The following is a 23302-nucleotide window of genomic DNA, read 5'->3' as shown; positions in this document are numbered from 1 at the left end:
GGACTCAATGCCCTCATTACATTTTAGCCTCTTTATGTTACAGTAATGGTATAAACAATGGCCACCTGAAAATGCATGGAGGACAAAATTGTTTTCTTCTCTTGTCCCATGTGACAGATTTGTGCATACAGGCTCCAGCTGAAATTATTTTGCCTTTCTCCAAAGGAGTCCCCTGCTATAAATAGCAGCCAGGATGTCTTAAAATGCCAGACTGCAATGCTCTCATTGCTTATGTAGGTGGCAATATAAAAAAATTAAGCTCTTCACGGCAGGTGTCCATACAACACTTTAGATGGATGTCCTGCATACATTCCCACTTCAAGCAAAACAGATTTTAACCCACTCCTGCTTTAATAGATTTTGCTCCCTGGGGAAAGGTGAGGATGCTTTTCTCCCCCTTTTTGGATGGTTTTCTGTATTGCTTAAACAGTGCAGCAGACAGAGTGTCTCAGTTTAACTGACAGCACCAATTGTCCACTGGCTTCTTGCCCTGCTGTCACCAAGCTGCTTGGTGAGCTGGGATACACCACTTTCTATATGCATGGACCACACAGTATAGTGCTATGGAAAGCAGCAGGAGCTGCAAGATGAAGCGGTGCAAAAACCCTGACAATTTTTATCCCCAGTGCTGCTTGTACAAATTTCTTTACTAGTTTCTGTACTATAAACTTGGGTATGCTTTGTTGTATAGTGGTTATGGTCCAAAAAGATGGAAAAGGCTACATGGATTATGAAAAATGAAATCCCAGCCCCACACTGGAGTGTTGGGATGGGCTGGCTGCAGGAGGGCCTTTGCTGCTGGGCATTAAGATTTCAGACTCTCAGCCTGGAGCAAAAGCCCTCAAGGCAGTGGACTCCTGGGGCCAAGGAGCTTGGTCATGGGAGAGTGCTTTGGCTTTAATTAGCTGGGGACCTGGTGCTCAAACCAAAAACTGGCTTTATAAGTGGCCAGGCAGTGAAAGGCCCCACAGAGAGTGCACCAAATCTCATGCAGCAATGAGATGTCCAGCTCCTCGCTGCATTGCATGGACCTAACAGGAATGTGCCACACTGCACCTGACTGGGTTACTGAGAAATGCATTGCCTCATGTTGCTCTGCACACTGCTACACTTGCCCTTGCCCCCACTGCATGCCACTGGCCAGCACTGCACACACTGCACAGTGCTGCCTGTCCCCCATGCCCCACACTACTGCACGGAAGGCTCAGCTGCAGATCACTGCATTGCCTCTGGAAATCCTGCATTGTGCTGCACTGTTGCCCTGCAAAAATCACAGAACAGTTTGGGATGGAAGTGACTTTTGCAGCTCATCCAGTCCAACCCCCTGCAGTCAACAGGGACATCTTCAACTAAATCAGATTGTTCACAGCCCCTCCCAGCTTGACCTTGAACGTTTCCAGAAATGGGGAAATTTCTCTGGGCAATCTGTGCCAGTGCCTCAGCACCCTCGCTGTACAAAATGTCTTGTTTCTACTCTAAATCTTCCTCTCTCAATTTAAAATGATCAATCCTTGTCCTGTTGAAAGATTGTCCCCATCTTTCCTTATAGCCCCCTTCTAAGTACTGAAAAGCCACGGTAAGTCTGGAGTCTTCTCCAGGCTGAACAACTCCCAACTCAGCCTGTCCCTATAGCAGAAGTGTTCCAGTTCTTTGATCATTTTTGTGGTGTCTCTGGTCCCGCTGGGGGCTGCAGAGCTGGATACGGTGCTGCAAGTGGGGTCACCCCAGCGCGGATGAGAGGAGCGGACGCCGCCCTCGCCTTGCTGTCCCTCCCCGCGCCCTCCTTCACCTTCCCCTCACCCTCACCCCCGTACCGCCGCCTGCCCCACCCGCCACCCCTCAGAGAGCTGCGCCCAATCAGCAGCACCCACCGCCTCCGTCCCACCCTCTCCCGCACTCCCCGCTTGCCTATTGGCGCAGACCGCTTCCACCGGCGCTGCCTCCATGGCGACGCGGCGGAGGGCCAGTCGAAGATGGCCGCTGAGCCGGGCGGCGGGCGCTCCTGGTCTTGCCCGTGCCATGGTCTCGCTGCTTTCACCGCCGCGCTGCTGCTGCTAGGCTGTGGACACCCCGCCGCCCTTTCTCCTTCTTCTTTCTCGTCCTGTCATCATCGCGTGCCCAGCGGCAAGGAGGTGGGGCCGCGGCGGGGCGTCCTCGGGCGGCAAGGAGGCTGGGGGGCAAGGGGTCCTCCGTTTCCCGCTGCCTTTGCTGGATCCGTGACCTGCACTGCTGCCTCAAACTAGAGCTGTGCGGGGTCTAGCTCCGCAGGTCCCCACGGTGTGGTCCTTGGCTTTATAGCGACGGCGGGCGGGTGCGGGGCGGCTTCTGTCTGCGCGGCGGAGTGTGAGGAGAGGGGAGGGAAGGGGGTTTGCTTAAAAACAGGCAAAAAGAGGCTCTGGTAGATGACGAGTGAAGGGTCTGGGAGCAGGCCTCCGTGTGGCCGCCTAGGTGACCCGCCTAATTGGCGTCTTGTTCCTCTTTCTCCCCTCCAGGTTGTCTATCAAGTTCCTCTAAAGGAAAATCATGTCTCAAAGAGAAACGTGGATCAACAGCTAAGAATTAAGATTATATATGACAGAAGCGTTGAGGAGTGAGTATAATGTAACAACCTTTCTGTTCTCCACATCTGAGATTAGAAATCCTAGTAACCAGAACTGATGTGTTTTGTTTTTAAATACAGCTTGCTACCTGAGAAAAGACACCTTATAAAGGTATGTCACAATTGTTACACAAACATCCTCTCCCTTTTTGTTTTTTGGTGTCCATATTTTATTAACATGGATGATGTTTAAGGCAAATTTAACTAGAGGCTTTGAAGCCAAACATTTTCACACCCTTTAGTCCAGGAAATCAAGGTTTTGTGTGCAGATTATGTCTCCATTCCAGATGTTTCCAGTGTTCTGTTGAATGTTGTTCGGTGTTTGTTTGCTGTATCCCAAGGTGCAAATGTTTTAGTAAGAAATGTTTTGCAGTTTTAAAGGCTCCTCTCTGCTGTAAATCCAGATTAATACTGGCTCCCTTCTCATTTTGTCATTCCAATAGCAGAATGTTGGAATACTGAAACAAAACATTTCCTAAATATTTTGATAACAATTCAACTTCTTAGGGAGTCTGGATCTCCACTCTTCTGCTGTACCACAGCATACAGCAAATTTCATGCAATGTGGCAGTTAACCCTTTTATTGTGAGTTATGTCTGCACTGCTCCTGGGTGACTTCTGTTTTTTCCCTTCTTGTTCAGAACAAGCTTTTTCCACAAGCTGTATCTTATTTGGAGAAGACCTTCCAAGTGCGCAAATCCACGGGTACTATATTACTAAGCAGGTTTGTGACAGTTTGTTGAAAGCCACTTGCTGTATTTCATGCATTTGACATTTAACCTTGTGGTGGAGGGTTTTTCTTTGCCTTTATTGTTGTTGTCATTGTTAGGGGGTTTGTGTATGTGTGTTTGTTGTTTTGTTTGATTTTTTTTGTTTGCTTGTTTGTGTTCGTGGTGGGGGTTGGTTGTTGTTTTGGGGGTTTTGGTTGTTTTGTTGTGAGGTTTGGGTTTTGGTTGGTGGTAGTGGTTAGTTTTGGTGTTTTGCTGATGTGTGGTGGTTTTGGTGGTGGTGGTTGTGATTTGTTTTGGTTTTTTAATGTGTGGCTCCATCTGGAGTACTGTGTCCAGTTCTGGAGCCCCTATTACAAGAGGGATGTGGAGGTGCTGGAACGTGTCCAGAGAAGGGCCACAAGGATGAGCAGAGGGCTGGAGCACCTCTCCTATGAGGGCAGACTGAAGGAGTTGGGACTGTTCAGTCTGCAGAAGAGAAGGCTCCCAGGTGACCTCATTGTGGCCTTCCAGTATCTGAAGGGGGCCTACAGGAAGGCTGGGGAAGGACTTCTCAGGATATCAGGTAGTGATAGGACTAGGGGGAATGGAATGAAGCTGGAGGTGGGGAGATTCAGGCTAGATGTGAGGAGGAGGTTCTTCACCATGAGAGTGGTGAGACCCTGGAATGGGTTGTCCATGGAGGTGGTCGAGGCCCTGTCCCTGGGGGTGTTTAAGAGCAGGCTGGATGAGGCTCTGTCCAGCCTGATCTAGTGTGGGGTGTCCCTGCCCATGGCAGGGGGGTTGGAACTAGATGATCCTTGTGGTCCCTTCCAACCCTGAATGAAACTATGAAACTATGAAATAAAACCAGAATAAGAATGTAAGAAATGCCCTCCTGAATCAGGCCAGTGACCCATCTGTAGTGTAGCAGATGCTGTTGAGGGAGCATTCACAAATCTGCCAGCCTTCTGTAATCAACATCTAAATTTCTTGTGTCAGAAATGTTAAAGGATATACATGCTGCCTGTTTCCCTTTTATGTGTACCCTTATTTATAAGCCTGTTCCTAATCTCTCTTTGAACCTGTGCATGTTCCATTAATGACTCGAGCATCATGTCCTCCAGAGCAGGTTAACTAACAATTCTCACTGTGAAAGTTAGCATTAGATACCTGTCCTGCAGTGCTGTTGGATGCTGTAAGACTATTCTAAAGTTTCTTTTTAATAATAAAACAGTGCTGACTGTCTTTCATGTTTGATTGAAGGCAGTGTGCCACAAACCAGTATTTAAGGAGGAAAGCTGACCCTCACAGATACTGCCGGGGAGCCTGCGCAGACCATACCAGATGTGGACCAGTTATAGTTCCTGAGAAACATCTCCAGGTAAGCTGTGCCATCCAGATGCTTCCTAACCTTTGAAATGTTATTGTTTGTGGAAAGTAATAAAAATGATAATATGATTAACTGTGCATAAGTGAGGGGGATCACTAACATTGTGTGACAGAATACAACAGCTTGTCTTAGAATCATAGAATGTTAGGGGTTGGAAGGATCATCTAGTCCAACCCCTCTGCCAGAGCAGTATCACCTAGTGCAGGCCACACAGGAATGCACCCTGGTGGTTTTTGAAAGTCACTTCACAACCTGTCTGGGCAGCTCTGTCATCCTCACAGTAAAGAAGAGTCTCCTCCTGTTGAGGTTGAATTTTTGTGTTCCAGCTTACACCCATTGTTCCTTGTCCTATTAGTGGGCACCACCAAAAAGAGAGTGGCACCTTTATCTTGACACCCACCCCACAGATGTTTATAGACATCACTAATATCCCCTTACAGCCTTCTCAAGACTAAACAGCCCCAGTTCTGTCAGTCTTTCTTCACGGGAGAGACGTTCCAGTTCTTTAATCATCGCTGTAGCTCTCCCTTGGACTCTCCAGTAGATTCCTGTCGAGCTGGGGAGCCCAAACTGGATACAGTATTCCAGGTGTGGACTCACCAGGTCAGAGTAGAGGGCCTAGGCCTGCTGGACACACTTTTCTTGATGCACCTCAGGATACCATTGTCCCTTTTGGCTGCAAAGGCACATTGCTGTCCCAGGGGAGTTTCTTTGGTTTGTGATGTTAAACCAAAAACCAAGTACTGTTGACTGTTAGCCTGAGTTATAATGAACTGTACAGAGAGAATGAGATTCAAATCTTGTTGAATTGCTGCTAGCCACTGCATTAACAGTTAGATTTTCACAGGATTGATAATAAGGTTTTTTTTTCTTGGTTTAAGACCTCATTTAAAGGTTATCCACTGAACCAGGAGCATGATACAGGAAATGCTTCGAAATTGTTGCCCTGCATGAATTTTTTATTCACAACTACAGTATGTGACTGTGAGATTTCTTTCTTTCTCTTAGCTTGACGTTTCAGCTAGAGTATTGATTACACGTGAAATGTGGTTGCTACTGATGTGTACACTTTCTGTAAGAGAAAACTTTTGAATTTGTAGGAAGTAAAAGGTGTTAATTTGGGGATATCCAGCTTGGCAGGGACTTTTAGTCAAAATCTGCCACCTTAGTGTCTAGCAAATCGAAGAACTGGAATTTCAAAGTTACTCCTTGGCTGTAGTCTTGTTTACTCTTCTCCTGGGGAGTTTTCTCCTCTTCTAGTGGCTTACAGCAGGATTTAATTTTTCCTTCAAGCTGACTGAATTCTGTCATGCAAAATGTCCACCACAGCTAATGTGTTTTAACTGTTCCATGTGAACATTGTCAAAGCAATGCAGGGTGTACAATGAGAGCGAGTGGCACTACGGACCCACAGGCTTACCTGACCAGGAAGGCGTTCGGGATGCTGACTTCGTACTTTACGTCAGTGCTCTCACGACTGAAAGGTGTGGCCATGAAAACATCATTGCATATGCAGCCTACTGCCAGCTGGAGGCTGAAATGGACAGGCAAGTATTCCATCTGGTACAGACTCTCTTTTTAATTAGACTTCTGATTAATTTTTGTTTAGATGTGGAGTTTAATTGTTTCCCTGTGTTGTATAATATATCAAAGTAGAAGTCATTATTGAAACAGACAAGCACTGCATGTATCTTAAAACCACAAAATCATGAAGTAGTGCTTACCTTGCAGAGCTGAGGCATTTAAGTCATAACTAATTGTCCACTGTTTTTTACCTAAACTGATTCAAGATCCTGCTTCTGTTGAAGTGAATGCCATATCTCAAAAATCTGAAGGAGATGGAATGCAAATAGGCCCTACTTTATGTGGCTCTTGCTTCTAGTTTGGTTGTAGTCCTTGTAACAGACTCATTCTACCTCTATAGTGTCTTGCTTAAAGTTCAGATCCCTTCCACTGCTGTCAATGACATCAGTGCAGAATGCTGAGTATGAAGATTGATCCCCTCCTGCTCCACTTCAACAGTAAGCTGGTTGCTGTATTTTTAATAGACTATATAGAATCAATTAAGGTTGGAAAAGACCTCAGAGATCATCAAGTCCAACCTATTACTTAATACCTAACACCTCCTGCCAACTAAACCATGGCTTTAAGTGCCACATCCAATCCTTTTTTGAACACCTCCAGGGACGGTGATTCCACCACCTCCCTGGGCAGCACATTCCAAGGGCCAGTTACTCTTTCTGGGAAGAACTTTCGCCTCACCTCCAGCCTAAACCTCCCCTGGCACAGCTTGAGACTGTGTCCTCTTGTTCTGGTGCTGGGTGCCTGGGAGAAGAGACCAAACCCCCACGTGGCTACAACCTTCTTTCAGGTAGTTAGAATCATAGCATCAGTAAGGTTGGAAGAGACCTCAAAGGTTGTCAAGTCCAACCTGTCACCCAAGACCTCATGACTACTAAACCATGGCACCAAGTGCCATATAAATGATTGAGAGAATTATTTGGAAGAACTTACTTCTACATTAGTCTCCATTAAAAAGAAAATAAATAAAAATCATCTACCATTGCAAGTGGATGTGGTGTGAATTTGCTACTATTTTACTGAAAACAATTTCATTTCAACACTCTCTTGCAGGCCAATAGCAGGATATGCTAACTTGTGTCCCAACATGATTTCCACACAAGCTCAGGAATTTGTTGGCATGTTGTCTACAGTGAAGCATGAGATCATCCATGCACTGGTAAGGCTTGATTTTGACATAAAATGCATTCCCCTGAACTTTGTACTTGCTTCCTCACACACCTCCAGTGTGGTGGAGGAAAGCTCTTGCTTTGCTTCCATCAATTTGTGTGTTAATTGCCTTGAGGTATGGTGCTTGCAGTGCATCTGAGGTGCCTGTGATAACTCTTTCACATTGACTTTGTCTGTCAGTGTCTTAGCAAAGGTTTCTGTGTGCTTGGTTTTTAATTTGAAGGGTTTCTCTGCTGGACTGTTTGCATTTTATCGTGATGACGATGGAAAACCTTTGACAACAAGATATGCAGATGGTCTCCCTCCTTTTAATGAGAGGTATGTTAAGTTTTTGGATCTCTTGGTGCTCCCATTGCAGGATGTTTTCATGTTGCTGCCTTAGCATTTATTCTTGCCTGTCGAAAATCCAGCTTGATTACATTATTTGAATGCTTTGCCTTTAGTAAGTTCAAACATTGGTGTATAGTGGTTTTTTTAGTCTTTCTTTACAGTATCACAGTATAACTAAGGTTGGAAGAGACCTCGAGGATCATCGAGTCCAACCTGTCACCACAGACCTCATGACTAGACCATGGCATCAAGTGCCACGTCCAATCCCCTCTTGAATGCCTCCAGGGATGGTGACTCCACCACCTCCCTGGGCAGCACATTCCAATGACGAACAACTTGCTCGGTGAAGAACTTTCTCCTCACCTCGAGTCTAAACCTCCCCTGGCACAGCTAGAGACTGTGTCCCCTTGTTCTGGTGCTGGTTGCCTGGGAGAAGAGACCAACCCCTTCCTGGCTACAACCACCTTTCAGGTAGTTGTAGAGGGCAATGAGGTCACCCCTGAGCCTCCTCCTCTCCAGGCTAAACAATCCCAGCTCCCTCAGCCTCTCCTCACAGGGCTTGTGCTCAAAGCCTCTCCCCAGCCTTATTGCCCTTCTCTGGACACGTTCAAGTGTTTCGATGTCCTTCTTAAACTGAGGGGCCCAGAACTGGACACAGTACTCAGGGTGCGGCCTAACCAGTGCAGAGTACATTTGTATTAAGCAGTTATAGTATCCATGTGTATTACAAACTAAAGCAAGACTTCCTTTATCAGGAGGCTTGAAGTTAAGCATATGCTTAAATTCTGACACTGACCACCTTACTTAATCAGGGCTTCTATTTTCTGTGGTGTGTCTAATGCCAGTGCAATTCTCTTTTGAGACATATGTCATGCAAAGTTTGTAACACTGCAGAACTGACAATGTGTGTAGTCTGCTGCCTGATTTTTCTGATGTGTTGAATGAACAGTTTGATTTTTGGTTTTAATTCCATTTAGTTCATACTGTAGAAATGTTCTTCTAGAGGTTTTTGGAGGTGGAAAGGTAGAGAGCTTTTGGGTTGGTTCAACTTTTTCTAATAGCAATGTTGAGGATTTTTATTTAATTTCTTGCACTTTGGATAACTGTAGAAAACAACATCTTGAGTCTACAGGTATCTTTAATGATCTGACTTAATTAGAGTTGTGTATATCCTGGCCTGCATTAGGAATAGTGTGGCCAGCAGGAGCAGGGAAGTCATTGTGCCCCTGTACTCTGCTTTAGTTAAGCCACACCTTGAGTACTGTGTCCTGTTCTGGGCCCCTCAGTTTAAGAAGGACATTGAGACACTTGTCCAGAGAAGGGCAACAAGGCTAGTGAGAGGCCTCAAGCACAAGCCCTATGAGGAGAGGCTGAGGGAGCTGGGATTGTTTAGCCTGGAGAAGAGGAGGCTCAGGGGTGACCTCATTGCCCTCTGCAACTACCTGAAGGCAGGCTGTAGCCAGGTGGGGGTTGGTCTCTTCTCTCTAGCAACCAGCACCAGAACAAGGGGACACAGCAGCTGTGCCAGGGGAAGTTTAGGCTTGAGGTGAGGAGAAAGTTCTTCACTGAGAGAGTCATTCATCATTGGAATGTGCTGCCCAGGGAGGTGGTGGAGTTCACCGTCCCTGGAGGTGTTCGAGAGGGGATTGGACGTGGCACTTGGTGCCATGGTCTAGTCATGAGGTCTGTGGTGACAGGTTGGACTCGATGATCTCTGTGGTCTCTCCCAACCTTGGTGATACTGTGATAATAAATGCATGTTGTGCAAAGGAGAATTGTTGTGTGATGAATTTAAACTTCAGAGGGCATGAGGAAGTGTAAAGATCAATCACCATTCTGTGAATCTCTTTCCTGGCATAGTAGTGTGTATTTGTGGGCAAGATTTATAAGCCAGACGTCCTTCTCACAGTCTAGGTTTGTATCAGTGGAGCGATAAAGTCGTTCACAAGGCAGTGAGGTTATGGGATGTGCGCGGGGGCAAGATGCTGCGCCACGCTGTTCATCTTCTGATCACGCCTCGTGTGGTGGTAAGTGTGGATTAACTTCAACTTCTACGCTTTGTTTGCCAAGGTTACCGTCACATTCTCGGGCCATAAATATTTATTATGCTTTGAGAAGTAATATCCTAACACTGAATACCCTTTCCCTGACAATATGGCCTAAAGACTGTGCAATTAAGACTGGATAATTAATGTATAATTAGCTGAGACGACGTATCCAAGAGGAAGTGAGAAATGGTTGACAGTATGAAATAAATACATTGGCATAAGAGGCAACAAGGAGACTGGGAAGTAAATTATAAAAGGTTAAGCAAAACTGATGCTGAATAGATTCCATAATCCTACTCTTTAGATGCTTTCTTACAGACTTACACACTTTTTAGTCCTGTTGCCTTAACTATCTGCCTGACAGATAGTGCTGTCACTGCTTTTCCCATTTATATTCATCCTAGTTTCTACTTTTCTCTTCAAAACCATAACTTTAATATTTTTTCTGATTGTATTGATTAAAAAAAAATAATGCAGTTACTCTTTACACATGACAAAATGTTATTCTTGGAAATCTTTCTTGCTTCCTATACTTCTGACTCTTACCCCTCCCCCCCCCACCTTCAACAGAACATATGCTTCAGTGTAATAAATTGGTATTGGAAGTAAGTTGCAGTGTTAATTATATTTGGCCACAAGTAATCTTTTTGTTTGTTTTATGTCTAAACCAGAATGTGGAGCAAACTAGTTACCACTGTTCTCAAAGTTGTCTGTGCTGGTCAAAAGGCTCAGAGTGTTGAGAGTACTCCTGGGTAGTACCGCACTGGCAAAGGCTGAGCTCCTGACTCTGAGACCACAACTTTGTTGTGATGCCTCTTCAGGTTTAAAAATATTTTGCAGGAAATACTTCCCCATGCAGTGCTGGTTGACACATACAGCTTCCTCACAGAAAAGTGATTTTTCTCTGAAACATTTGGCAGAAGCAGAGTTATAGAGCAGGTGTTCAAGAGGGGACTGGACGTGGCACTTGGTGCCGTGGTTTAGTCATGAGGTCTGTGGTGACAGGTTGGACTCGATGATCTTTGAGGTCTCTTCCAACCTGGGTGATTCTGTGTGTAGTGTTCCTAAACTGTTATTTTTGAGGGGGCATTGTTTTTATGTGGCCTTTGGTGTATGCATGCTGTTCTCAGCTAATTCTGTTTCTGATTCATTCTTCCATCATTTATTTCCAGGAAATAAGAGACAGAATGCTGGGGCTGGTGCTGGGGTCCTTGCCGGCTTAGCCTCTCAGCAAAAGTGTTTTTTACATATGAAGGAAAATGGGATGGCAGAAAAAGAAATGCTGCAGTAGTTTTTTTAAAGATAGTTCTAAAACATTAGGTCTGTGTATAGTTGGTTATATGTCTCAATATCCTGAGAGTTTTGTGTTGAATTGTTTTCTTTCTAGGAGGAAGCTCGAAAACATTTTAATTGTCCAATTCTAGAGGGAATGGAGCTTGAAAATCAAGGTGGCATGGGTACAGAGCTCAATCACTGGGAAAAGAGGCTGTTGGAGGTTAGTGCTGGTATTAAGGATGGAGGTGGATGTGGAAATGCCTACTTCTTCTACCTTTACTTTTAGGTTTATAGCAGTGCCTACTGGAGCCTGGAAAATGCAGGCGTATCAGACCTCACTGAGATTTATCACAAACTCTACTAAACTACAAATACTTCAATGTCCAATTTCTAGATAAATCTTTTTACCTTATTGGTAAGTCCTATAGGGTAGGAGTTTGAGATAAGCTGAGGACTAGACAACTAAAGGTCTCTTACTTTTGTCTGCCATCTACCCTTTTGAGAAACAATGCTTTTTTTTAAGAGAAAAGGTCATTTCCTTTTTGAGTCAATTCAACTTTGTCACTCTCTGCTTCTTATATGACAAATATTTGATCATTCTGTCTGTTCATTATCTTGACTTCATCTTTATTCATGTCCCCTGGGGTTAGCTTTTGCCAGCTTTAGACCCTCATCTGATCAAGGAAACACTTATTTCCCTCTTGACATTTAAGCTTATTTTTATTTATAACCTTGCATTCATTGACATTTTTTTGGCAGAGATACACTTTCTGGTTATTGTTGTATACAGTGAGGTAAAGATGAAGGGAAATGCTTCAGGACAGACCTTTTTCTGGAAGTAATCTTGAAAAAGGCCTATTCTTCAGACTAAAAATGGTTATTTTTTCCTGCTTTTCAGTAACCTTTGGTGTGGAACAATAATTTAAAGACAAATGGAAAGATTGCTAGGAGAATAATTGTGAGGATTGAGTAGGATTAACAAAAAGGAGATAATGATTATTCTCCACCTTTTCAGAGAAAGTTTATAATTGGAAGGTAACTCATAGGATTTGGTTTTGGTCTTGATTCAGCTCTCATTAAGCATTGTAGAGATTGCAAATACAGGACTAATAACTCCTCCTAACCATGTAAGTGGAGAAGGAAGGCTGGAAAACTACAGGTTTTGAAGAAATAATAGAAATGAGATGAAGTTCAGTAATGGAAATCCTAAAGTTGTATAATTAAGGGTGAATGACTTTTACTCTAAGCCTGAACTTTTATCAGATGGAAATGACTGAGCAGGAAAAAGGCATTTCCCTTATTATTAGGCAACTCCAAGGCGACTGGAGTTGCTCTTCTGAGGATTGTGTAAACTTCTTTATTCCACTGCTGCACTAATAAAGCTTCCTTGGAAGTGCTGTGTTCCTTTAGTCATATGTCCTGAAAAGAACTACTAGAAATTCTAGGAAAACTAAAAATCAGTCTTGCACAAGAAAACTAAAATGAGCTTGGGTTTCATCTCACTAAAAAGAGACAGAAGGTGTGGTGTGATTCCCGCTGATAAATTTGTTAGAAGAAGGAAGAGTTTTATTTTGCCTAAACAAAAGTGAGTACACATTTGGTCGTGTAAGGTTCAGCTGGAATCTGGAATGAGCTTTCTGGCTTCTAGAATTGAGAAGTTTTAAAGGCTGGAGCAGGTGGGGAAAGGAGTTCTGCTTTTGATCTCTTTCATAAGAGACTGGGGTTGGGTTGTCAATAGTAAGAAAGTACTGGAAATAAAATGTGGTTGTTTTTTTCATAAGAAGCATTTTCTTACACTGGTGATTTTGAGTGGCTTGCTGATAGTAGCTGCTAACTTTCAGAATGAAGCAATGACTGGATCCCACACACAGAATCGAGTCTTTTCCAGGATCACCTTGGCATTAATGGAAGACACAGGGTAAGAGTTAATAAGAATAGGCCTTTTTTTTGTTGTTAATTAGTTTGTTTTTTATTGTACCTGGTTTTATTTGGAATTGATTATCTACTGCAACATTAATTGGCATAATTTGCATTGCATTAGACAAGGAGTTATACCCTGGTACGCTCATTTTTCTTTGTGTATTTCAAAACCCATCCATTTTTAATCTAGCCTTAAAAAACACATGGCAATGCATAATACTGTCTGCAGCGTGTTTGCTTTTTTTCCTTAATATATTTTCTGTTGCATGTAATATCACAGTATCACCAAGGTTGGAAGAGACCTCAAAGATCATCAAGTCCAACCCGTCACCACAGACTAGACCATGGCACCAAGTGCCACATCCAATCCCCTCTTGAACCCCTCCAGGGACGGTGAATCCACCACCTCCCTGGGCAGTAGATAGTATTTTTTTCAGTTCTTCTTGCAGTTGGCATAAATTGTCTAAAACTTCGTCTTTCTGTGTGCTTTGTTCCTTTGCAGGTCATGATGCATTGCTGTTGAACAAATAAACATTAAGTTTTAGTTAGTTGTGGCTTGGGAAATAGAGAAATTGTAATGTATTTTGCTATAGGCAGAAAGTTAATCCAGTTCCTCCTTTTCTCCATTTGAATGCCTTAATGCCTAGTATGAAGTTCTTTGAATTGCTGTTTCATTAATCAGAGCACTCAGTTTTGAGGTAACTGTATTCCCATTTCAAAATACCTTTCCAGCTGGTATAAAGCAAACTACAGCATGGCAGAGAAATTAGACTGGGGACGCAACAAAGGCTGTGACTTCGTCATGAAGAGCTGTAAATTCTGGATCGACCAAAAGAGACAAAAGTAAGAGTACAGTCTTAAAAACAAAAAAGGGCAGAAGAAGGCCTGATGCTTGCTTATATATTTGTCCTTCAAATGCAACTCAGTAGAAAGAAATGGGGGTAAATCCAGGTTGACAAGGAATGCTGTCGTGACTACCTTCAGAATGCAGCCAGGCAGGAACCCACCAGATGTACTAAGAGCAGAAGCATCCCACTCAGTAAATACAGAGCTAAACATCTTAGGGTGTGGAATGCATTTACCCTATAAGAAGGCTCTGCTTTAGAGAGGAGGGGAGGGACTTAATCTAAAAGTGTTTGCTTGCTTACATTTTGTCCCTTTGAGTTAGAAATGCACTGGGAACAGGCAGTCCTGTCAGACTGCTTAGTTAAATTATGAGAAGTGGTTAAAGTGGTCTAATGTGATTTGTAACGTTTTCTTTCTTTCTTTGTTTCTTTTTGAGGAGGCAATTAATCAGTCCATACTGCGACACTTTGAGGAGCAATCCTTTGCAGTTAACCTGCAGACAGGACCAAAGAGCAGTAGCAGTGTGCAACTTGCAGAAGTTTCCAAAGCAGTTACCTCAGGAATATCAGGTATAGTGGATTTTACCTTACAAATAATTGGGTTTATTGTTGTACTTTACAGCCAGGTGATCATAGTATCATTCAGGGTTGGAAGGGACCACAAGGATCATCTAGTTCCAAACCCCCTGCCATGGGCAGGGAGACCCCACACTAGATCAGGCTGGCCAGAGCCTCATCCAGCCTGTTTCTTTTTTTTTTCTTTTCTTCTGAACTAGTAGCTGAGATTAGACACTAGAAAATGTTGGATTAGTTTATTATAAGGAGTTTTAGAGGCTGGAAAAAAAGGCTTTGTGATCTTTAATAAAGCGATAAGCATGCCACATAGCCATCCAATTAAATATCACGTGGAAACATTGCTGTATGACACAAGTTCCTCAGAATGTTTTGTTTGGGGCATTTCTTTACCCAGTCCTGGAATTATGGGATGATAGGCATTGGAAGGGACCTCTGGAGATCTAGTCCACCCCCCTGCCAGAGCAGGTTCACTTGGAGCAGGCTGCACAGGGCAGCATCCAGATGAGCTTTGAATGACTCCAGAGACAGAGACTCCATCAGCAATCTGGGCAGTCTGTTCCAGTGCTCCACCACCCTCAACGTGAAGAAGTTCCGCCTCATGCTTAGCTGGAACTTCCCAAGTTTGTGCCTGTTGCTTCTTGTCCTGTCACTTTGCACCACTGAAAAAAGGCTGGCCCCATCCTCCTAACACTCACCCTTTAAGTATTTATAAGCATTGATAAGATCCTCCTTCCGACTTCTCAGTCTGGTGGCCTGTGTTGCTGCATGCTATGAAATTTGTTTTACTTCATCCCAGAGGATGTTGTGATTGCAAAGGAGGGGCAGGGGAAGGAGTGATAAGTGCAAATGTAAATCTCTCAGCATTGTTTTTGTATTCTTAAATACTTGTGCCTTATCTGCTTTGTGGCTGTTGTAAGTTTGCTGTCAATAACATTCCTGAGTGGCAGTGGTTGATGTTCTTACAGCTGTAGCAATTGGTTCTATTTAAAAGCAGCTGCACGCTTGTCTTGGCACAAACTGCTTTGCTTCCTATTTTGCTTTACAGTATTTTGACAATCTTAATGGAGTACCTGCAGAAGAGCTGCCTTACTATGGTGGCTCAGTAGAAATTGCTGACTACTGTCCCTTTAGTCAAGAATTCAGCTGGCATTTAAGTGGTGAATTTCAACGCAGCTCAGACTGCAGAATAATCGAAAACCAGCCAGGTCAGTTTTCAGTTCTTCAGTATGGGTTTGTTAACAGACTATGTTTCTGAATCTGCAGTGGGCTTGCTATAACCCCAAACTAATTGCATGTGAAATTAGTTTTACACTAGCTGGGTAGTATACTAAACGCTGCGCTGGGGTGAGCAGCACAGCACAACTACCTTGTACACACTTGGGAAGCAAACACTCACATCCAATACAAGAATTGCATAAGGGCTGAACAGAAACCAACTCCAAGTGATCTAAATGCAAGACAAAGGGTGGGGCGGGTTCAGTTGGGTCAGTTGGTTGTTTCTTGAGTATGTTAAAAATAATTTCCACTTTCCACCTTCATAGGTTTGTCCTGGGTTTTGCTTGATTGTTTTTTTTGGCCAAGGCAAGGAGCTTTGCAAATTACCAGGACATGGGCTTGTCTCCTAGGTTAATGCATGAATGTTCAGTCTTGTAGAGCTCCAGAGTGCTGTAGAATATTGCCTGGCTGTACAGTTGTCTCAAAACCAAACTAATGAACACCCTCTGTCCTCAAGCCAGCAGTCAGCTAGCACTCCCTGAGGGCAAACACATCCACATAGTTCTGATTTGAAGTGCTTGGATGCTTTGTGTTGGGCTTTTTTCCCCTCCTTTGTTATTTATCTTGGGTTTCTTCACACTTTTTATTCAGACTGGTGATGATTAATGGTCTCAAAGATTCCAAAAGTAAGCTCTGAATTGGTTAATTGTAGCATACTAAGTTGTTGTGGATTTTCTGTGCCTCTAGTAAGTTGCAATTCACTGTATTTTATTATTTTTTTTACTGCCTTAGATCCTACCAAAAACTATGGTGCTGAGAAATATGGACCAAACTCTGTATGTCTCATTCAGAAATCTGCTTTTGTCATGGAACAGTGCAGGAGGAAACTCAGTTACCCTGACTGGGGTAGTGGATGTTACCAAGTAAGTACATGTTGAATTTTTAGCTTTTTCAATAACATTAGAGGGAAGAGTCAGGCAGAAAACATAGGCTGTGACTGTTGGAACTTTGCACCTGGACACTGTACATGATTGTCTCTGCCTTACATCACTAGATTGTGTGACATGCTTTGAAAATAAGTTATCTTCCAATCATAAACCTGTAGTTTAGATTGCATCAAGTAAAGTATATGACTGCTGGCATAGCTTGTGTGTTACTGCCAGTCTTGCTGGAGACTTCATCTGCTTCACCCTGTGACACTTTCTCCACAGCTAAGTAGCAGTAATTATATTGGAATCTTCTGTTGTTGAAGCTTAATTAGTCACCCTGGGTTTTTGTGAAAGTGGAAAGCACTGTGAACACATCACTTATTTTCCATTATCCTCCTATCCAGGACTATCTCATTAAAGGTGTCACTCTAAAACAGTAGTCATTAGCAGAAGCTGAATTTTACTTGTTCTCAGTTGATGATATGCTTAATTGCATGAAAAGAGTACAGTCAGTGCTTTAAAGCATTCTTGAACCCAGTAGTTGCTCTGAGTGCACTAAAATACTTGCAGTCAATCTGTGCTCTAATGCCAGGTGTTTACTGAATGTAGTATTCTTGACAGAGCTTCCACACCCCAGAACATATTTCTCTGATAAGTGTTTATGCAGACTTGACTTCTATTCTTTTATTTCCAGGTTTCTTGTTCTCCACAAGGGCTGCAGGTCTGGGTCAAGGACACTGTGTACTTGTGCAGCCGCTCAGGTCAGGTATTAACTGTGAGCATTCAGATGAATGGCTGGGTGCATGTTGGCAACCTGATTTGCCCAGCCTGTTGGGACTTCTGTGACTCCTGTCCACCCGAGCGCGATCCTCCAGCTACCAACTTGACAAGAGCTGCACCAATCGGTGAGTTGCCTTATTTGCTGAAGTGAATATTAAACAGCTGGAAGCTCTGAAGGTTTCTGTCAGCTCTGACTGTCAGGGAACAGGAAAAGAGAGCCACAGCCTGGCTGTTCTAAGATCCTAAATGTAGGAGTTAAAGATGGCAAAGGTGCCTTGCTTTTTGCTCTGCCGTCATGCAGGAGCGTTGCCAGCATATGCCAGAAATACGTCTGAAACATAACTACTTCATGTCACATCTCCTGGTAATTGTCCCAGAAACCTAGCTTTAGCCTAGCAACTCTCCAGAAAATCTGATCTGTGTTTTAAAGGTCATACCCTTATTACAACCTCCAAAGCTATCACTTTAGTGGAAAGGGAGTCCTCACTTGTGTGCTGGGTTACAGCATTAACCTTGTAAACAGGAAGTTGTACGAGAGATGAGTGTCAGTTTGCTTTTTGAGGGAGGTAGAAAAGCTTAATTCACTGACTACCAGTTAATGTTTTGTCAAGAACAGATGGCTTTCTAAAAAGGAAATTGATGGAAGAGAACAGTCTGTAGTGCTTTGCACTAGTGGCTTGTTATTAAGCCTTTAACCAGTTCTTTAACAGTTGGACGTGCTGTCTCTGCTGCAGATTTCATGGTAAAAACAAACCTGTTTAGTTTGCCTGCTCACTGAATTCTTGTTGTTTTGTGGGTTGTTTTTTCCAAGTGGTGCACTTGGGTTGTTGTTTGGTTTTTTTTGTCTGAGATGGCAACATTTCAGGGGTTGGTAGAATGAGTGCTATAGCTTAGATTTTTCGAATGAGAGCGCTGTAACCAGGGAGATTCACATTTTCTAGTGGCTGTTTGAAATCATGCTTGGTGTTTCTCATACAGGGGGGTGTGTATAATATATATTTTTATATCAAAATGAGTGTGTATATATAAAATACACATTATATAATATACATAGAGTATAATACATATAGTGTATGTATAATATGTCTCTCTATGATCTTTTATATATACACACACGTTTTATTTATATATATATATAATTGCTTTTACTGTGCAAATTTACACTTATGGCCATGTTTTCTTAAACCTCATGGCTGTGTGATCAGCTGCCATATAGGCAAACTCCCTGATTCATGCATTTGGGTTTCTCCCTCAGTTTTCAAGTTTGGTTTTTTGCACCCCTTTCCTTTTCAACTTGGTGCTTTGTGGCTTGGGTTTTTAAGTGACTTCAGCCATATGGATAAAAAGTGTCTTGAAATGCTGCTTCTCCTCAGTCATGCCATAGGGAACTGCCTGCTATTTTTTTCTTGCCATACTGATGCATTTTTCTCATTTGATCTCCTGATTGCTCTCAGTGAAAGAACACAGACTTCTGTTGGGTTGTAAAGGCAGCAAATGTGTTATTTGGTCGGTTTGAATTCCTAGCTGTGGAAGCTAGGATGAATCAGTGCAGATTACTGCAAATGTTTGTTGTGTTTGATGGTGTTTAGTGTTCTCTTTGTTATTCCCTCATCTCTTTAAATATGAAATGTATAAGCTTTATGATGTTTTGGTTTTTATTTCAGATTTATGCTCCTGCTCATCTAGCCTGGTTGTAACCCTCTGGCTATTGATGGCTAATTTAATTCCCCTGCTAACGGGATTATTTCTCTGCGCATAGAGTTAAGCATGGGGCGAGAAGATAGGCCAAGATGCTATAACCACCATATTGCACTCCTTATTGTGGAACTCGGAGGTTTTTGTCTCTGCAGGCAGCTTCCTTCTGCCAAGCCTCACCTCTCCTGGCAGGTATTGATGCAGACAGTAGCTGAGAAGGTACTAACAAAAGCAGCCGGAGTTTGAGAGGAGGAAAACTCCCCTTGACATCTTAATAAGTGCCAGTATTTTCCTGAATTGCAACCTTTTGATTGTCCTGATGCAGTAACAAGATCTGCTATGCCAACCGTGTTGACTACCTGGCAACCTGGTCAAGATTTGACATGAGAACTCTTCTGTAACACAGCTGAGGGCTGTTTTATTGTGACTAGTAGCAAAGGATCCTCAAACTGGAAATATACCTCAGTGGTTTAGTCAGAAGCCATCTGAAAATCCATTGTCATCACTGCTAATAACCCAGGCCTAAGCAGGTGTTGGAATCATGGTTTTGTTTGTTTTGCCAATTTTTAGGGTTTATGGGGGAAAGGAAAAATATCATGGGACAGACCAATGGGTGGGAAGTGGTCTCCACAACTGGATTCTGCAGCTTTGGGACTTAGCAGAGTCAATACTAGTTTGTGGTGAAGTGGCTAATTCTTGGGGTTCACTTAACCCTCCTCCATGATCAAAGCTGAATTTCAGACTGGTCACCAAGCCGACCTTCTAGAAATCCCATTTTCCATTAGGATGTGCCAGGTCTACTGTGAAACTTACCATCCTCAGAGTCATTTGCTAGGCAGATGCATTTCAGTGCTGACACCCAGTTTGTAAAACTGGGATAGCATTTCTGACTATTTCTCCTTTTGTTGGTTTGCTTCTTAAATAATGGTAGTATTAGGTTTTTTTCAAGTAGCTATAAATGCAGCTGTTCACCCTTCTTGTGGAAGAGCAAACCAGTAGCAGTGGCAGCTATAATCTTACAGGACCATATTGATTTCTCTAGACCAAAAACTATATTGAATGTGTTGGGTTTTCTTTTTTTTAAACAAGGAAATCTGTCTTGTTTCTGGTTTGGTTTTTGTTTGGTTTGGTTGGGGTTTGTTTGTTTGACTTTTTACTTGGGCATATTATGGATTATTTGAGTATTTGGAATAAGTTGAGAATGAGACATTTTGGAGCCACATGAGGGTATGCCTTGGTACAAAAGGAATCACTTGATAGACAAAATATAGAAGAGAAAGGGAATGAGCAAAATCTGTCTAGCTGCCGTAGAGGACACTTTGAAGGATGTTTTTGTTTGTTCCTGACTCTATATAATGTGTTAAAAATAATCCTGTTCAGAGTGAAAGAAACTCTTATGTGGTCCAGTCCATTGTCTGTCCTGTTAGCATAGTTTTCATTCTTGGAGAAGTACAAAACTTGAGGGAGCAGATGTGCCCAGTGCACAAAAAAAGTGCAAAGACAGGGCAAAAGGTGTTACTCTGCTTCTTAAATGTGCTGTGATGTTAGAATTGTCAGTGACTAGATCCCTTTCTAAAATTAAAGGCAGGGGGATGGAAGGGATGTGAAGTAAAACTTACTTAGCTACAATTAAACTTAATATTAGGACTGCCATTGTAATTGTAAGGAAATCTTTGTGCCTATTTGATTTGGTTTTGTTATTTATTGAAAGAATCATTTAGGACACTGCTGAGGTGAGTAAGCTGCAACCTACAACTGAAGGCATCACAGTTGAGAGAGCACCTTGCCCTAGGCTAGTTCCCCATCTTAGCTGCAGGTTGAGTTTACTTTGATTTATACAGGGCCTAGACTAGCCTTAAGTAGGTGTTTCTGAGAAGCAATACAAATTAGGAATCAAATGCTTTAAACATATGTATGGGTTCCAGTTAAGAAACACTCAGATTAATAAGTGAACACTATTTATTTTAATATATGCACAGTCAACAGTCAGTGTAAATTGATTCCTTGAGAACATGAAGGTTTGAGAATAACATCTTGAGTCCCAGAGGCTGATACTGTATTATTTGTCTGTCATGCAACAATACAGTTTGAAAGGTATCACTCAACAACAAAGCTTTTGATACTTGAAAAGAAATTATTGGTTATTTTTTCTTACTGTGAAATACTTGCACTGTCTGAACTTTCTGGTTGAACTTTATAACTGTTAAGATTTTTTTACTGGTGTTAATTTATTGTACTGAGTATTTGATATAGTAGTCTGTCTGTGTGTGAGATTGGTCATATTTAAGTGAGTATTTTTATCTTCTACACAGTTGTTTATCTTGAGGGCTTTTCTTCTTTTCTTCTCTCTTCCTGAGTATTAACTGAAAGATGGCTTGAAGTCAATGCTTACCTGCTTCTGACTTGTATGCATTAATTAAAGAAAGAGACTGTAGTGCTTTGTACCTACAGGGAAAAACCTGTCTGCCTGTCAGAGCTCTTGTGGTCAGGCTCACCAGTACCTGCTGAGTAGCTGCATCCGTGAATACAGTGAAGTAAAACTATTGCTGCCTTAATAATCTGAGATTTCAGTTGTAATTTCTTTGCTGTGCAGCCCTTCAGCTGGCTGTGAACTTTGGGGAGTTGGGGAGGGAAAGGTACTTCAGCAGGCAAGCTTCAACCTGTTGTATCCCATCACTGCATTAGCAGCTGTAGCCATGTTGGAACTGCCAAGGAGTGTCAATTTACAGTGAGAATGAATTTGGTCAACAAGAGTATTTGAGTTAAACTGACTACCTCAGTTCTGTTTGTCTTTTAAGTTTCTAGCCTGCTGTGAACTTCAGCTCTTAAGATGCATTAAGTAAAACCATGTCTCAGGTTTTTAAGAGCAAAACAAATACAGTAGGAAGCATAAGCCATTTGCAAGTGTAGAACACAGCTGAAATTGTAGCTTGAACGAGTCAGGTAGCCTTAAGTGTAGTTTCCCTTTTAAAAGTCAGTTTTAAATAAATACAAAGTTTGCAGGCAGCTGCTTTAGGTGTCCTGACCATATTGTGGCAAGTCCATCCTGTTGTATCTTTTAGATGTGAAAGCTTTGAAGTAAGCTAGTGTGTTTTGACCAGACCGGATAGGGCAGAGGGGCCCCAGAGAGACAGTGCTAAAGTGAGAAGGCTTGTCTGTAGCAGAAACATTGTCAGTTATCATGTGCACAGCTTAGTCTTCTGAAAACATTCCCTGTTTGCTTATGGAAGTAAATTAGTCATGTGGTCTTGTTTTCCCCAGTAGTTCAAATCTGTAGCATTTCAGTTTGAAGTCAGGTTAAGTCACGCTTTAGGAACACATTTTCCTAGTGTTTCAAACAGCTTTTTGGCTGGAGTGTGCAGCAAGTAAAGTTACACTGAGAAGCAGGCAATTCACTCTTCTCAAAACAAGTTGAGGTTTTGGGAGACTGTCATGGCCTTGGATGTAGGTTAATTACTGAAGGAGAATCTCGACACCCCCCCCATTAATTGACTGTTAGTGCGGTGCAGCTTATCCTTTCTGCTAAGCACTAGTAAATTGGGAAAACTGATGTTACTTAAGAGTAGACATATCCAGATCCCTTACAAGGGCCAGTTGGTTGGTTTTTTTCATGTCTTTCTGTCTTGCAAATCTTTCTGCTTGAGTATATTTCAGTAGAAGAGGGAGGTGTAGCTCCTTTCTTCCCCACGGTTCCTAGGCATGACTTTCAGCCAGCTGAGCAGGTCAAGGTCTTTCCCCTGCCAGATATAACAACAGGCTTTCGCTTGGCTGAATCTATCACTCTTCAGGCTCTGGGTCTATTTATATACTAAATAATGAGATCTTCCACCACCAGACTTCCAAAGTGCAAATGTTGCCTTTTTCATGTGAAGCTTACCTTGAAGATGAAACAACTGTTGTGAAAGAACTGGCTGACCTTGAACATGTATTTCCTATTTTGGTACAGAATGTAAATACAAAACAAACTATTTTACACAGGTTTTTGACTGGATTGAGATATAAGGGCTAATTTTTGTTATTTATGGAGTAAATATTTCTTTATTTTACTGTGTAGAAAAAAAAAAGGGGGGGGGGGAAAAGGGGAGGGAAGAATGTCATATGAAAAGGAAAAAAATTGTTCCTCAATAAAACATCTGTAGAAAACTGACTCTTCTTGTCCTTTGAGAGGTGGTCATTATTAACTGCAAGAGTAAGTGCAAGGAAGAATCACCACTACAAGTAGTTTATTTTGTGAGACTT

At 42.5% G+C, this 23302-nt stretch overlaps 1 protein-coding gene across 1 annotated transcript; it reads left to right on the top strand.

Annotated features, from left to right (window-relative positions):
• The first annotated feature begins 1973 nt into the window (after positions 1-1973).
• Positions 1974-23125, top strand: LMLN (leishmanolysin like peptidase). Its single transcript, XM_068139046.1, has 17 exons — positions 1974-2132; positions 2493-2590; positions 2681-2711; positions 3241-3323; positions 4573-4690; positions 6068-6246; positions 7334-7439; positions 7674-7768; positions 9690-9807; positions 11216-11323; positions 12945-13021; positions 13756-13866; positions 14306-14438; positions 15490-15649; positions 16452-16582; positions 17283-17493; positions 19033-23125. The coding sequence occupies exons 1-17, from the start codon at positions 1974-1976 to the stop codon at positions 19125-19127; spliced, it is 2013 nt and encodes a 670-aa protein (XP_067995147.1). The 3' UTR covers positions 19128-23125.
• Positions 23126-23302: the final 177 nt, after the last annotated feature.

This window comes from Melanerpes formicivorus, unplaced genomic scaffold (genome assembly GCF_026170545.1).
Source record: "Melanerpes formicivorus ecotype bairdi unplaced genomic scaffold, bMelFor1.0.p_v2 SCAF_5, whole genome shotgun sequence".
Classification (NCBI taxonomy): Eukaryota; Metazoa; Chordata; class Aves; order Piciformes; family Picidae; genus Melanerpes; species Melanerpes formicivorus.
Note: the sequence above shows the minus strand (reverse complement) of the source record. Positions and strands in the feature narration are given on the sequence as shown.

Coding starts and splice junctions, on each gene's coding strand:
- LMLN (XM_068139046.1), top strand. CDS start 1,974: ATGGCCGCTGAGCCGGGCGGCGGGCGCTCCTGGTCTTGCCCGTGCCAT. Junction 13,022..13,755: donor GCATTAATGGAAGACACAGG/GTAAGAGTTAAT, acceptor ATACCTTTCCAG/CTGGTATAAAGCAAACTACA. Junction 15,650..16,451: donor AATAATCGAAAACCAGCCAG/GTCAGTTTTCAG, acceptor TTACTGCCTTAG/ATCCTACCAAAAACTATGGT.